Source organism: Lepisosteus platostomus, chromosome 3 (assembly GCF_059453375.1).
Source record: "Lepisosteus platostomus isolate fLepPlt1 chromosome 3, fLepPlt1.hap1, whole genome shotgun sequence".
Classification (NCBI taxonomy): domain Eukaryota; kingdom Metazoa; phylum Chordata; class Actinopteri; order Semionotiformes; family Lepisosteidae; genus Lepisosteus; species Lepisosteus platostomus.
The window spans coordinates 63,707,672-63,724,204 of record NC_142613.1 but is presented as its reverse complement, the minus strand read 5'-3'; the positions used below and the strand labels follow the sequence as shown (position 1 = coordinate 63,724,204).

General features: G+C 39.3%; 1 protein-coding gene across 4 annotated transcripts in view; it reads left to right on the top strand.

The window, feature by feature from the left end:
- LOC148675260 (E3 ubiquitin-protein ligase RNF19A) overlaps positions 1 to 16,533 on the top strand; it is a 45,431-nt gene that overhangs the window by 12,965 nt on the left and 15,933 nt on the right. For 2 of the 4 annotated variants that reach the window (XM_088626388.1, XM_088626389.1), the window contains exons 2-6: positions 5,902 to 6,382; positions 7,246 to 7,637; positions 9,441 to 9,646; positions 11,009 to 11,156; positions 14,234 to 14,297. In XM_088626388.1, the coding sequence (XP_088482514.1) occupies positions 6,215 to 6,382; positions 7,246 to 7,637; positions 9,441 to 9,646; positions 11,009 to 11,156; positions 14,234 to 14,297 (978 nt within the window). In that variant the 5' untranslated portion in view covers positions 5,902 to 6,214. Of the gene's footprint in view, positions 1 to 5,901; positions 6,383 to 7,245; positions 7,638 to 9,440; positions 9,647 to 11,008; positions 11,157 to 14,233; positions 14,397 to 16,533 lie in introns of all 4 variants that reach the window. The other 2 variants (XM_088626386.1, XM_088626387.1) reach the window with 1 other exon arrangement.

Sequence of the window (16,533 nt, the reverse complement as noted above, 5' to 3'; positions counted from 1 at the left end):
TATAGACCTTGCATGTGTAGTAGTGAAGTGTGTAGTGTCAGGCTAGCTGCTTCTGCCTACTCTGCAAATCCCACCACAACGATTGCAGAGTTAAATATTGTAGGCTGGTGCAGTCTGATGAGTGATCGACATGCTCACAGGTGTCTGACCATTTGCTAATGTATGAAGGACACCCTGGTTTGGCATTACGCAGGCGTGTGTGACGTGTTCAGTGTGGAGGCGGAGTGCTCCACCTCCACACTGAACACACCCTACGTAATGCCACATAGGACAGGAGAGGAGAAAAAAACCTCCCCAAAAAACAAAAAAGATGGCCTTGTGCTCTTTCTTCACAATTCCCTACAGGACTGTAATGTCTCCCCTTGTTGGAGATCTTGTAATCTTCTCCCCTTGCGGGTGTCCAGGTCTAGAGTCCTGCTAGCTGGTCCCTCCGGGGAAGTGTTCAGTGTGTGAGAAATGTGGGTTACACTCAGCAAGTGAAGTAGTCTAGATTTGAATGAACTACCTTTGGACTACATGTTGGATGTGAAGCTTTCCTCTTCAAGTGTAAAGAAACTCAGGCTAAGGTGGAACACAAAATAGAAGACACTGGCATCCTCAGGACCAAAATTTTCAAGTTTCAAGTCCTATCAGTTACGCATTTTAGATTTTCACAGACTTGGGCCCAAATCCACTTTGCATTATTAATGGCAGCTATAAAAAATAAAAGGCATGTGAAAGAGGTTCTCAATCCATAACTGAGACATGTACTGTAGTTCAATAAAAATATTTGATTTATACTAACAGCAAATACTGTATCTTGAAACTACATGATATTGCATGATAGTGCAATTAATTTCAGCATGTCAGAAATTACAAAGAAATGTTTGCTCTTCAGAAATAATGAATCTTCTTAGCTAGTGAACTAAATTATTGAACTTTTCTTAGGTGTGCTATATCATTTTCAATGGTGCCTTGATAGATAAGAGCTGAAAGGAGATTTCAGCTGCTAATAAAATTGTGGGAAGTCTTTTCAGCTGCTCGGTGCTGACTAACCTAAAATATTGAGTTACAAATCGTAGCTTTCAATCTCATCTCCTTCTTTGCCTTTATAATACTGGTAAATTGCCTTTTTCATCTCAAAGCAAAGGATGCATAGACAACTTCGTTTTAAAAACATCAGGGACAGGCCACTAGAGATACAGTTGACTTATTCACTCAGTGTTGATACAGCTTTTAATTTTATTTTGAAATCCCTAAATCCTTGTTTTCAATAAAAGTACTGGAACTACCTAGACAAAAACTGAGAATAAAGAACTGAGAAATAACTGAGAAGTAAATTTGTGGTGTGTGTGTTTTACACACCATCAGAATACACATTAATAACTACAAAAAATAATATTAACACTTACTTCCATGCTGGTTAGATGCACTAATGGGTCCATCTGAGCAGTTCCCTCATGCACTGTAAAAGGAAAGATGGGAGATAATCTTTTTTAGAGTTTTCATGTAAATCATATGACTGTGTAGAATTTGCATGAAATAGTTTTCTCTCACGTGCACACCTAAGTCATCTTAACTGTGTGACCACAACGTGTAAATAGATGCATGAGTATTTTGTAGCTCTTCTCACCTAAAAGTGATGCAAGACCTTCTACAAATGGTAACCTCGTAAAAAATAGGCTTTCACTGTGATTTTTTTATTTTTATTTTGTGAGAAATTGTAGAACCATTCATTATCAGAAAGCCACTTTTCCTAGTGAGTGTCATGGTCGGCCTGTCAGAGAATCACAGACAGACAGAGCCTGTCCTGGAGTGACGGGACACATGATAGGACTGAGGGCTCAAGACAGTCCTCCCCCTGGGAGCCCATCAAACATAGACCGGATGTACATGGGTGCTAAGAACCAACCAGAACACCAGATGAAAACCTGTGTTTTTAGTGTTTTTTCTTACACAAAACACAGCTAAATTGGTAAAATGTCAAAGAATATAAACAATGGTATATATATTTACTCTAGGAATAAGAGTTCAGCATACAATAACATCAATAATATAAGAAATAAGACTTGCAGAATGGCCATTTACTGTATGTGCCGAAGATATTAGATATTTGTTTTGTCGTAATAGTCTCATATTCTGTAAATAAGGTATAACTAGTAAATTAGGTAGACCTGTTTTGATAACACAGAATGCATTTTCCAGAAAATCACATAGCCCTGAATGGTCTTTGAAGTATAGATCATCATATTGTCCTTTATTCGTAACACATTTCTTCAGCAAATCACTCAAAATCACAATCACCAATCCAAATGGCCTCCATTACAGGCTAAGGCTGTTTTTGTATTATGCCAAAAAAATTGTTTAATTTACTTCATTGTGTTTAAGTCACTGCATCTTTTAATACATTATCAATGAGCTAAAGAACAGTCATTTTACGGTGATATCTTAACTGTGAGTAAGCCCAACAACGGTAATAACAATAATAATTATAATAATAAATACCATTAGTAGATTCCAGACAGTCCATCAGAAATTGTAAAGCTCAAGGGACAGACTTTAAATAGACTGAACTTAATCATAAGTGTATGTGCTAAAAGGTGGTTATTTCAGTCCTGCTTGTAATGTTTTCAAAAGACACTACACAGTAAATGGAGAGCTTTAATATGTGCCAAAGGTCTCTCTTAGACTCAGTGTTTATATGGAAGTGCTTCTAAAAGCTTGTTTGTTCAAAATGTGATAAGAAACTTCTCCTGAGCAACTCCTTTCAGCAACTGGTGATCTTTCGAAGTACTGTACATGGCCCAAATATTGAGATCAGCTCAGTGTGCAGCCCCTCATTTTGCTGAGGATTCAGCTGCTGGGCTAAAGATCTGGTTAGATACAATTTAATTTAATAAAATAGGTTTTGTGGTTCTGGATAGTGTAGTCTGGAGCTTCACTGTTGCTCACTCGACAGCTGTGTTGAAATAGGCCAGCATGCACAGATGGCATTACACAGGGAGTTGAAGTCTGAATTGAGCATTTGACCATTCATACTTCCCATAATTACAAATAAGGAAAGTTTAAAGAATGAAAATGAGAATCCATTTAATGCAGCACTGCTTTTTGCTAGTGTTCTTAAAACAACTGTTTGATTAAGGGTGGATTATAAACTGAAGTGGTTTTTGTGCGGATGTTAGCAATCTCATGTGCTGCTGAGAGGTCTCTTGTATTTAGGCAGTTTGGTTTTCTAGAGCAGTTGGTTCAGAGTTGCAAGTCAGTACCCATAATTTAATTTTAAATCGAAAAAAAAAATTTATTACTCAAAAGTAACTGGAGCAGATTTTGGGAGATCTTGAAAAGAGCACTGTCTATTCAACCTACCAAAGCCAAGAGAAGGTATACACTACATTATTATATTTTTCAATTAATAATAATCTATTTTTTGACTTGCTTTACAAGATGTACATTTAACTGTAACATATACAGTTATACAGTCAATGAAAATCATTCCTGTGCCTTTCTTCTCATAAATATACTATCTCTATTTCATGTGTTGTAAATGCACTGTTTAAAACTTGCTAAGTATCATAAGACGTTTAATTTATATTCTGGACTTGTAAACCAATGTAGTATTTATTTGACCCAGTTTTATTATTTATGTATTTTACTCGAGATAATACAAGCACAGATTTCAAAGTCACAAATCAGAATGGCAACCTTCAGAAATCTTGACTCCTGATATTTTCCAGGAAATAAAACCTGTGGCCATTCTGATTTGTGTTTTTGAAATATGTGCTGGTATTATTTTGAGATCCTATCTTTACAGAAGCGCTCCTTGATTTTTATTTTTTCTAGTCTTATTAAGTGTTAGGAAGCATTTTTCATTTAGTGTCCCAGAAAGCTTAGAGCAATTTACTTTTTGATTATTAGGGTAATAACCCCAAATGGAAAAAGCAACCTAACCAGGAGCCATTAATTCTGAATTTTACGCCAACTTGTCACTACGGTGACTAATAAATGCTGTTGAAGAATAACGTATGCAGGAGAGATTTTTTTTGTGTTACAGAAAGTAAATATCACACTTTATTTTTACAATATAATAAATATTTATTTTAAATGGGAAAGGTTTGTTTGTGCATTGAAAGAAGGGTCTCCATTCTCTCTGCTCATCTGAGCCCAAACCTGTGTGGTGAAGACCAGACTTTGGTAGTGAAGACTCGGGTTTATGTTTTTGAAATAGTGTAGGGCCACCCAAACTCACACCTGATTGTCATCCCATTGATTGACACTCCTGACTCTATTTATCCCCTTACCTGAACCTAGAGGTTCACTTACCTTTTCCGACTCAGATATTTCATGTTGGATCATTTTGATCAATAAATTAATGAAAATGTATATCCTTTTGTGTGTTGTTTGTTTTATTGGGTTCTCTTTATCTATGTTTATGACTTAGATGAAGATGTGATCACATTTTAGGTCTTATTTATGCAGAAATTCAGAAAATTCGAAAGGGTTCACAAACTTTCTAGCACCACTGTACATGTCCATTAATGGAGCATAATAGAGGAAAATACAATAAACCAAAATACCTGAATTTGGCTTTTTTTCTACGAAGCTGTGATTCTCCTGTGTTTTGTTACTTCATTTAGTTCATTTTAAAATGTTTTTTTTTTCCAAAACAACATGGATCTTTATTTGGACTGTCATATTGATTGTACTTTTCATCGATCAATGGCTCATTTTGTATGTTTGGACATAACCTTCTCTAGAAGAATGAATAATATGAGACCTAAAGCTTTATTATAGAAATCCTAATATAAATCTTGTTTTCAAGATATTTGGTATTCAGGTATTTATTCTTAAGACAGATAATGTTTTTGGTATGAAAACAAAAAGGTGTAGGTGAATGTTTTAATTTTTGTATGGGAAAATTTTACCAAAGTTGGAATGTACCATATATACAGTAAAACAAAGCAAATATCCTTGTCACATTGCAGATATTAAGCACAGCAGATACTGTATTTATTCATATAAAATCAGTCACATGATTGTGAATTGTCCACATACAATCCTTGAATCTTTACCAATGAAATTGTTTTCCAGGAAAAGTTTGAATGGTTAATTACATCTGATAGGCTTGTGCTGGGGTGGCACAGTGGAGCAGTGATCAGCTTTGCTCTCTTGTATTACTGGGGCCCTGGGATTCAGTTCCAGACCTCAGGGGCTCTCTTTGTGGGGTTGGTATGTCCTCCACATGTTCACAAGGGGTTTCTCTGCCTGTTCCTGTTCCCTCCAGCAGTCCAAAGACATACTTGTAGGTTAACTGGCTTCTGGGAAAACTGGCCTTGGCGTGAGTGTGTGCGTGTCTGTGTCTGTGTGTGCCCTGTAATGGAAGTCATCCTCTCCAGGGTTACCCTGCCTTGTGCCCATTGCAAGCTGCCCATTGAAGCTGTGGCAGGTCTCCATCTTGTATTAATCTACACCCTCTCACTGCTTTTTGCACTGAACATGTTTCACTGTACCCCTCTCTCAAGATAGCTTGCTTTGGGCCATGTGGAACTTGGGCCAAAAATCAGGAGAGGTTCAAAGTAACAGACTATTCCATTTTCTCCAAACCTGTTTTGAGAAACAAAGAGGAGAAGCTGCTGTCAAATTAGTGTCTTTAAAACATATACTCAAATACAATTTAATAAGTCTTATATCGTAAGCTAAGTAATCCTAAAAACATAAAGAAGTTCAAATTAAGTAAAATTTCATTATATACACCAATTATTGTTGTCAGAAACACCAGTTTATAATTTTAGAATTCCTTGACGTGTATTTTTCTTTTTGTACTGTGTTTAGGATCTTTTAACAGTAGCAGGAAAAAAATTAAATACATATTTTTGCTTGACATTTCTTGTTTTTCAAAATATATCTATATCTTTTGGTTTACAGGTCATGCACCGACACAGGTGATAATGCATAAGGTTGCGCAAGCTGCCGTTTATTAGGAAGAAGGAAGCAAAGACCTGCTGAAATGAATAAGCAATGTCCTCGATCAAGAATTACCTCATTCTTGGACATTCTCCTGCTCGTGCATTAGCTGCATTCAAGATGCCTGCCCTCACAGCAGCAGAATACAAGCCGTGAAATGCTGTAAAATCCACCTCCAGTTACAGACGCATAAATTTACCCCTCCACCCCATCCCTCAACCCCCTCCCTGCATTGTGCTCATGTCAGTTCAGCTTGATGAACTTCTACTAGATCATGAAGAGGCCCAAGCAACATCAGCATCTCAGCTTCTTCAGCTTCTTCAGCCGGAAGCCCAAATCCGACTCCAGACCAGACCGGCCTCCAGGCAGAGAAGAGAGAGATTCCTCCAAGGGCAGGGAGGAGATCGCCATCACCCTGACACCAAGCGAGCATGGAGACCTGGTAGGGGAACCATACAATATAGAGAGCCTCTGCTCCATTCCTTTTGGAGCATGTATCACAAACTACGAGTGTCTCTTAACTGAGTTTCCACTTATTCAGGAGCATCATATCAAATCTGAGTTGTTCCTGTAGCTTCTGCAGCTGTTCACATGACTCCAGTTTCTGTTACTCTTCACTTACTGTATCTTCAGTTTATTATCTATTTTGTCCTGTTCCACTGCAAAAGACATTCTGTAAATGGTTATAAGAGTATTAATGGTTTGTAAGCACGCCCCAAAATCTTTACCTAGTACTAATTAGTTTCTCCCTTTCACTCCTTCCCAACGAACTTAATGTGGCAATAATACAAGATATATTTACTTGGCACTTGACTGTATTCTAGATGTTACTGTATATATTATTTTTCTATAGAGGTTAGAGTGGGTAGCAATTGTATGTCGGCATGTGGGCCACAAAGGTACAAGTACAGGTTGGTCACATGCTGAATAGTATGTGAAGAGAACACATTTTCGACTGCTTTGCCTTCTCCGGGAAGCTCATCTTGCTTCTCAGCGTGGAATTAACTTTTACTCGCTGCATATTTTTTTCTAAGCCATTCTGTCAATGTGAATTTATCTCATGAGAAGAAGGGCAAATCGGCTTCTAAGACAGAGCAGTGTGGCTAGCAGCAAGGATCTGAATCTCTCAGTAAATTGAATGAACACATTTGACAGGTTGGTACTGGAAAACTATTGGTGCTGTCAAGGTATACTTTTGAAAGCAGCCAATACTAGTAGAGGAGTGAAGGATGCAGTCTATGCCCCAAGGTAACACATGTTAGAAATGCTTTCACTCATGTTCACGGACCTGTACGTTTGCTCTAGGACCAGGGTGTTGTTGGAGAAGGAGGAGGGGGAGGCGGTGGCGGTCATACAGGAGGGACCGGCCTCTCCTCGGCCTCTTCCAGTCACGAGCAGCTGCTGGACCACTTGGAGTGCCCCCTGTGCCTTCTCAGCCAACCACGATGCCACTTTCCACGGCTCTCCTCCTGCCCCCACCGCGCCTGCTCTGACTGCCTGCGGCAGTACCTGCGCATCGAGATCACGGAGAGTCGCGTCTGCATCGCCTGCCCGCAGTGCCCTGAGATCCTGGCCGCCCCCGACGTCCGCACCATTCTGGACGACCAGGCCCTGCTGGAGCGGTTTGAGGAGTACCAGCTGCGGAGGTTCCTGGCGGCTGACCCAGACACCCGCTGGTGCCCAGCGCCCGACTGCAGGTGAGCAGGAGCTGCTGGTCGGCGGCACTGTAGAGGATTAAGAGCAGAAGTCAGTCCTGGGAACTCTGGGGCCTGGAGATGGTTTTTATTGTGCCCTAAACTTGAAACCGTTGCAGAAAATAAATTGGGATATCAGTGCCATTTTTTCGGATGGATTCATAAAAAAGACGTTCAATTTCTGTATTTCTTTTTCTGACAGACCAAAAGTGGAGTAAATGTGGAGGGTGTCAAGTAAGTCTTTCAGGAGTAAGTCTTTTAGGATATTTTTTCACAGCCTTTGCTCAGTGGAGTTTCGGAGAACTGGTGTCTGTGCTTTATTTTTGGGATCTGTTATGTTTTTTCTCAGTGAGTAGCAGTTGATGCTGTGCCTTTCCTCATGCATGTTGAACCATAACTGTAACTGACATGCTGCTTATGAAAAGTGTGTAACATCTGCTTTGTTCTATTTTCATGCATTGTTTTGTTTGTTCTGTGACTCTCGTTTGTTATTTCTGATTATCGGCCATGGTAAATTCATTTTCTAGCATACATTGTTCATGAAAACATTTTGAAAGACTCTACACTGTTTGTCTCGGTGAAAGTAGTAGTGCTTCTCTGTAGTATTACCCTGCTACTTTGATCTTCCAATGTAAACCTGTTTCTCTATTGTACTGTCTCACACTCTTAAACCCACTGACCTGACCAAACCATGTATTTTGATGCTAATGTGGACACACAATCTAAACAACTCATCTGTTGATTTGCCACCTTGAAGCCCCAATGTGATTTATTTTCCAGTAAATATATGAGTATTCCACTCTTACTTGATTATTTGACCATGCTCTTTTGAAAACACAAGATACAACGAATACATTACTTACAGCTACTGTTCTTTTAATCTTACATTAATTAGGCCAGCCTCAAAATATCATAAGCTTTTATTTTATGTTATGAACATTCACTGGACAAATCTGCCCTGCGAAAGACTGCGAAAGATTAATTGTTTTCACAGTGTTATGCTTCTATGTAAAGCGAACAGCTTCAGCACATTTTTAGAGTGGTATCACAGTGCTGTGCAGATTACTGTGGGATTCTTCCTGTTTGTATGTAAGAGGAGTCTATTTTAGAGCAGACCATCATCAGTAGACTGGTAGGCGATTGGTGGTGGTAATGTACAGTCTTTTTGTATGTGTTTATGTGTTGTGTTTAGGCTGGGTAAATGGGGTTCTTATCCCAAGGTATTGTTGCTATGTGGATTGAGCTCCAAGGACGCTCGTTTTTATCTGGTCCTGGAGAGTGTTTGTACCATAGGAACCTCTCCAAGGAACATCAGGATCCACCCTGAAACTTTGTTGTAAAGGTCCCAAATGACCATCCTAAAGCAGGAAACTACTACAGTCCTCTTAATTCAAAATTCACAAATCCGTTAGCTGTTTTCAGCTTTCTCAAGTCGTGCTGTATTTGCCATTTCGCTCGAATCATTCATTTGATGAGGGATTCGGATCTGTGAGCTGCTAAAATCCTGACAAAAGCGATGAAGCGATTGACCGCCCCTTCTTCTATTCACATGCTCTGTGCCTCTGCTTATGCTCCTTATTTACATCCTTCCTCACCACCATATTCTTCTTTTTCTTTCTCTAAAACTCAATTCAATTTTAAATTAATCTAATTAAACTTTAATTTAAATTCCACTTTGCAATCAATCTAATAACTGTCAGGCTTACCCAGCATATGTAAATGGAAGATCACTGGGTGGAAGGATGTCTTAAAGGGTGTTTCCGGCGGTATTTCCTGCGTTCTTAGTGGCCCGTGTGTGTGTCTCAGTTACGCAGTGATCGCCTACGGGTGTGCCGAGTGTCCCAAGCTGAGCTGTGGCCGGGAGGGCTGCGACACGGAGTTCTGCTACCACTGCAGGCAGCTGTGGCACCCCGACCAGACGTGCGACCAGGCCCGTCGGCAGAGGGCCCGCAACACCTCTGGGAACAACAGCGCTTCAACCCTGCTCATCTTCAGCGAGGAACCGGGCAGCGGTACTTTCCGTTTTCCGTTACTGTTGTGGCGGGAAACGAGCCACGAGACTAACGTGTTGTGACTTCCCCCGCGGCGTGTCGTGGATTTTAAACGATGAAACTTGTCATAGGCTTCTCAGAGACACTTGTCCTTATTCCTTAGGGGGGAATGTCGTGTCATGTCATGTACTGTGCAGCAGCATTTTAATCGATGACTTGTACAGCCTGCAGCCTGTAGCTCGTGAATCTGTTCCGTGTGATCTGAGGTTACAAAGCCCTTAGCTGGAATGAGGCAGGGTGAAGTGAATGCCCCCTTTTAATCTATTAATTTTGGATTTAAAATGTTTTTAGTGTGTTAAATAAAAATGTGTTCATTATTGTTGTGTGCTAGGGGTCTGAAAATACCTTTGTTAATTAGCGATCATCATTTTAAAAAGGGATGTCCCCCTCTCCAGGCACTGGTATGGCTACAATTGGCTAGATAAAGTAGGTATTGCAGTGTATGTACAGTACAGCAGCAGTGATATCTAGATATCTTTGTTTGCTTTAAAGCTTGCTGTCATGGCATGTGGAACTAGCACTTCACCCTGACTCCATACTGTATATAAAAAAATAATTAATATGAAAGAAAAATGGAAACGTCATGTTTGCGTAAGTATTGAACCCTTTGCTGTGGTAACATGCACATAATTACCTTAACAAACAACACAGTTAGTTGAGCGGCCTCTGTCTGTGTGCAGTAACAGTAGTTCTCATTATTTCAGAATACAGACACCTGTATCTACAATATGAGGTTCCTTGGACAGGCAGTGTAATTTAAGCAGAAACACTAAGGAGTTTCCAAAGCAAGTAAGGGATAAAATCATTGTCAATTAATGATCAAGACGCTACCTCCAAACAAAGGAAGCAGGCAAGCAGCACACCTTCTAATGTCTGAAGGCACGCCACTTTGCTGTGGCACAGTGGATGAATAGTACTGCACTGTGGTATGAGATAGAGCAAAAAGCAAAAAAGAGAGGAGTCAGAGTTTTTCTGCAGCAGGTCTGCCTACCTTCTGAGTTTAAAAAATGCTTCGATGGGACCACCCACCCCAGCATGCAAAGCCCTTCCCCTAGAACGTATTAGCCACATCCCAATAAATAAAAAAAAACCCCAGCCTTGTTCTGCAGTCAACAAAATAATTTATCTCAAGTTCAAACATTCAGGGTGCATATTATCAAAAGCACCCTGTACTTATCATTAATCTTGTGCTATAAAATATGCTGTTTCATAGGTGCAGTTCCCTACAACGAATCAGTTTTCAACGTACAGTATATCGATGTCGCACTTCATAGCGCCTTGCTTTGTTATACTGGTCTGACTGTCACAACTCTGTTGTTGCAGAGGTTGAAGAGATCAAAGCCTGCCCACGGTGTGGAGCGTACATCATGAAGACGAATGATGGAAGCTGTAACAGAATGAACTGCACAGTGTGTGCCTGCCAGTTCTGCTGGCTTTGCATGAAAGAGATCACTGACGTGCACTACCTCAGGTATTTCAATGCATACACAACTTTTAGCCGTGTACAGTACGTACTGTATTAGTACCAGGCAACACTGCTTTGAAGTAATGCTTTTTGTAATCGCGTCTGAAGCACAATTCTACTTCCAGAATTGAGTTGGTGTCTTTTTGGGGAGCATCTTAAAAGCAGTGCAAGCAGAGTGGTACAGTTTGAACAAGAAGAAACAGAAAAAATGTAACTGTTTTGAATGTTATGGAGTAAGTGCATCATCAGATAATAAAAAGGTCCACTGTATGACAACTTCATGCGCTGTTGTTGCAGTTGTTTGTAGGCTTATGACTGGTATGCACAACTGTTGTCTGCAAGTTATAAATTGTACTTCCATGTGCACAACTCAGGGTGTTTTGCAACTAAAATGAAAATTAGAATGCAGTGTGAGGAAAAAAAAATCTTTGTAATTACATTTTTTACATATTATTTTAGCATTCAGATACAATGATCATCCAGATCAGTTTTCAAACTTCTGTCTAAGCGTTATTTATATAATAAAAATGTAATATTTATTTCCACACGTGTTTCTCAGAAATGCTGATCTTCTGGTGTTACGTCCCAGTGTGGTCCGTGTGTTTGTTTTATGTTCCACACTTCCTGACTTTGGTTGTTCTCCCTTCCCATTGGTTCATTAATTCATCCATCTTTGCCGTTGTGACATCATTATCAATCAACTCTCGACCAGTCAGAACTCAGCTTATTCAGTATTAAACTTTTCAGAAGGTTTTCTGAATGAAAGGGCCTTTCGTTTGACTTCGGTCCCGCTTGGTTTTGCTTTGCTTCATTTCGCTTTTGGTTTTTGCTTCGACTTTGTTGGTTTGTTGTTCTGCTTTGTGTATTGTGCTTTGTGAGTATTTTCGTATAGCTTTGGCTTTTGTTGGTTTCTGTTCGTCTCTTTGTACTTTCCTTTGTATGTGTTTATCGTTTATTTTGCCATTACCTTGCCCAAACTTGTTATCTGTTCAACTTCTGTGTTCCTTTGTACCCGGTTACTTGTGTCTACTTTCGTTTGTATTCATAGTTCACTTGTGTATTTGTGTGAACTCTTGTGTATTGGGTTAGTTTAGGTTGTTGGGTACACTTTACACACGTACTGTAGTTGATTTCTGTATTAGTCACACTAGCTTAGTACGGGTGAGTGCCGTTTGTCTTGTATGGTTTTGCGTAGTCAGTGGAGGTTAGGTAGGGTGTTTGAAGACGCTGAAGACCGTGTGTTTCGGGTTTTCTTTTGTAGTTAGGTCAGCTTCCCCTCACTTTCTTAGCCAGTTCCATTTTATTTGTTGTTTTCTTTTCTTTGGCACCACTCTAGTTCCTTTTTACAGTGTGTTATTGTGTCCTATTATGTACCAGTCGCTTATTCACCTTAAAATAATCACTTTTGCACTAACACTTGTTATCACGCTTCCTAAGTCCCTCACCAGAACCCACCTGCATCCAAAAACTAAATGTTACACCCCTTTACCCCTAGACACTTGGGGTCGTAACATCTGGCTAAAAGTTAGAACGGACTCTGTAAAGGGAAAATGCCATCATGTAATACTTAATGCTTTTGGAGCTCTCTCTCTTGAGAACCAAATATGGCATATCAGCTTGCTTTAAACAGAGGACCTTAAATAAATCCTTGTCATTCTTGTCTGGGTTCTTGATCTACTGACATCAAGCAGTTCTGACGAGGTTTTGTTCCTGGGAGACATGAAGCTCTGCCAGGGACCCAAGCTCCCCAAAATGATCATATATTTACATCCCTATTGATTTTTAAAATACATACAGTAAGTGTTAAAATTAGTTTGATCTCATTTCTGTTTGTTTTGGTCGGACTAAATATGATTCGACTTTCTAATAGTACTTGATTGATAATAAAATCAAACATTGGTTTCTGTAAATAAAATATGATGCATTATTCTTGGTTAGAAATGTGAATTAAGATATTAAAAGATCATTTCTATGTATGCTGATGTATGACCTGTCTTGCTCTACTTTGAACATATTTTTTTGTCTGTAACCACAAGGTACATTTGAAAAGTTCACGTTAACACATACAGTTGAAATGTATGCTTGTGTTAGTTTTCAAGTGATGAAAATCTCACAATAAGCTAGCAATCTTTAAAAAAAAAAAATTATGGCTTTAACCTCGGATAAGGGAAACGTCCCTTTCATACAACAAAAAAAGTACATTGTGTGTATAATGCACTTGCAATAGTCAATTACAGGCAATTTTTGTTTTGAAATTACAGTTCTGTATCTTTTCTGTTGTTCCTAAATATATATCAGAAATTGTGTTGGAAGAAAATAAATATACATATGCTATTTCAGATAAGAGATCTCCTTTTTTTGCCCCATTATTTGCACTGTTACTGTATGTGAGTCAGTGGGAGTCTATTGCATATAGTGTCACTGGGCCACTTTCCATGCTAGCAAAAATCCATCCATTCTCTCTGACTGCATGCAGTCATGTGAATGCCATTGTTTGCCCAGCATTAGCTTACAGCACTGTGTTTTTTCAATGAAGAAGATCTAAACTGATGTCTTAGTTTTATGAAGCACTTTGAAGAATTCTTTATCACTCTGACCCCTTAGGACTAGAGTTAAAATGGTCTCTCACTGTGGGTTTCTGGTGTTTTTAGGAATGATGAATAACGCCGTATTAATGATACCAGGACAGATCACTGCAGGGACTCCTTTACAAAGATATATGCTTAGATCTCCAAATGGTTATCTTTGAGCTATAATAACTTTATCTCAGTGGTTTATGAATGACCTTAATCAGTCTGTAGAAGGCAGAGGGTAGAATTGGAAAGGAGCTGAAGGAGAACGTAAATCTCTGTACAGTAATGGTGGTGATCTGGGGTGAGATTATATGACCGTTTTTTTTTAGTGAACATCCAATTGATAAAGTCAGCCAGCAAGTTTGTTGCACAAAAAGGTCATGTTCTTTATGCTCAGTTGATTTCATATTATTCTTTGTCTATGCAGTAGCTTTCATGGTATTAAGTGCTAATCTCCTACATTAATACTGTATGCAGTATATTCACAATCTCCTCCATCCTCTTTTCCAGTCCCTCTGGTTGCACATTCTGGGGGAAGAAACCCTGGTCTCAAACAAGGAAGGTACTTTGGCAGGTGGGCATGCTCCTGGGAGCTCCAGTGGTAATTTCTCTCATCGCCGGCATTGCAATCCCAGTAATCATAGTTGGGATACCAATCTACATGGGACGGAAGGTATTGCTCTGTTATTTGCTATGCTTTTCACAATGGGCTTCCTAATGAGTATCGGTATTTGTCAGCTCTCAGAACTTAAGGGCGGCTAGTCCAGCTTAATGCAAGGAGGGGAGACCCTTAAAGAAACCCAGTTTGCTGCTGGAAGCGGTATTGGTGGACCAATTGGCACTCTTTCCTCTGGAGCAATAATTCCAAACAGACGCTCCAGTATGACGTCCAGTGCTGTACAAGTTGATATCCTTCAAGTAAGGTGTTAAATCAAGGTACCACCTACTTGGTCACTAAATATCTCATGGCACTGTTCGGAAGAGCAGGGGTGTTATTCCTGGTGTTCTGGCTAAAGTGCACTCTGGGACTGTACAGTCTGGTCTTTGTAAAGTTCCCAGTTCACTTTCTCATTTATCTGTCTGATCTGCGGTGTAGAGGGACTTCTGGGACATAATGAGTGCTTGACATCACCCATGTGGGTGATGAAGTGGGTCCCCTCCACCTATTCAATTCTTTGGGATCTTTTGGGATGAAGTGTATATATACACTATATAAACGCAAGGATTTATTATTATTTGCATCCTTAAATTTTTTACTGCCATGTTTAATGATACTGTATACGTATATTCCACCCTAGTAATAGATAATTACTATGATAACATGATTATAAATAAAACATAGTAACTACTGTTGAAAACAAAATGTAACTGTCTCTCCACTGTACACACATACAGAGCGGTTATATAATTGTACAGTCACCTCTGAAGCAATAGCAATAAATAACTGCTTATCCTCATGTGTAAAGGACAACGAGGAAGAAATCACTACTTACCGAGATGCAAAAAAAAGGTTATCCTAAGGTGTTTGTGGACACACATTCATATAATATTAGAATGTTATTACTATTTTATTTGGCTGTTGCTTTTATTTATACTGTCTTACAGTTGTACCCATTTATACATCTGGGTATTTAACTGGAACAATTCAGGTGAAGTTCCTTAGGTTTCAAGGGGACAACAGCACTTGAACCCATCCCAACCCACCCTAACTTGAACCCAAAAATTCCAGTTAAAATCCTAGAAACCCTAAGTACTGGTTTACACACTATATATAGTATAACATAAAACAAAACAGAAAATACAAAAATAGTGGTATATCCCAAACATCCTCAGCAAAAGAACATTTCAACAACCTGAGCATACAGCCAAAACTGCAGTGTACCGTCCTGTATTTATTTGAAATGACCATTTTTTTTCTTCTCTTCCTGTGCTTTAATGCGACATGAGGCTGGAAAAGTTGTAAACTAGGATTACCAATATGGTGGTGACAGTTATTAATAGTTCCTCAGTTTTGAGGCAAACAAGTGACAGTCAGCAGTACGATATTTCAGAATGGACGAGTAATCAAGTGCCTGGAGAAGAGAAACATCCTTGGCTAAGTGTGGCGAGTCCTGAAATAAGACTAGGCAAGAAGCAAAGTTCATGCTGCAAGTTCTTTCTGCACCTTTTCAAATTTACTTTTTACTGCCATTTGATAGTCCACTTGTACAGCAGAATATAAAAACAACACTAAAAAATGCCATTTGGACATTTGAAATGTTATGTTTAGAATAAAATGCAACCATTCTACCATCTCTTAAAATCATATTTCTTTAAGAAAATTTTACTTTTTGGTGTTGCCAGGTGTTTCAGCATAAATAAGGCAGTTGATCTTTGACCTGAGTTGTGAGTTTTTTGTGGCTCAGGGCCACAGGTTTAGGAGCAGTGTGCCAGGGTTTTCTCGATCTTGAGAGCCTCTGGGCACCTGCAGTCTTCCTGTGATGCCAGTGAGATATGTGCCTCACTTGCAGATTGTGGACACAGGACTGTCCTTTCTCATTCTCCCTGTGTCATACAGGACTCACAGGAGATGAAGAACAAATTGCTATTTCCCAACTGATTGGCTTTAAATTGTGTCCTTTTTCTTAGCGTTTTAACATATTGATCAAGTGTTTTGCAGAGACATTAACATGACACCTTTTTGTGCCAGTAGTCAATATTTGTAAAAAGGTAGGAATAGTCAAAGCTATGCACGCACCAGAAAATATTAGTTTGACAGGACCAAAGGTCTTCAAATGTGTAAGCATGGAATCGGAAGAGAGTGGATGAAA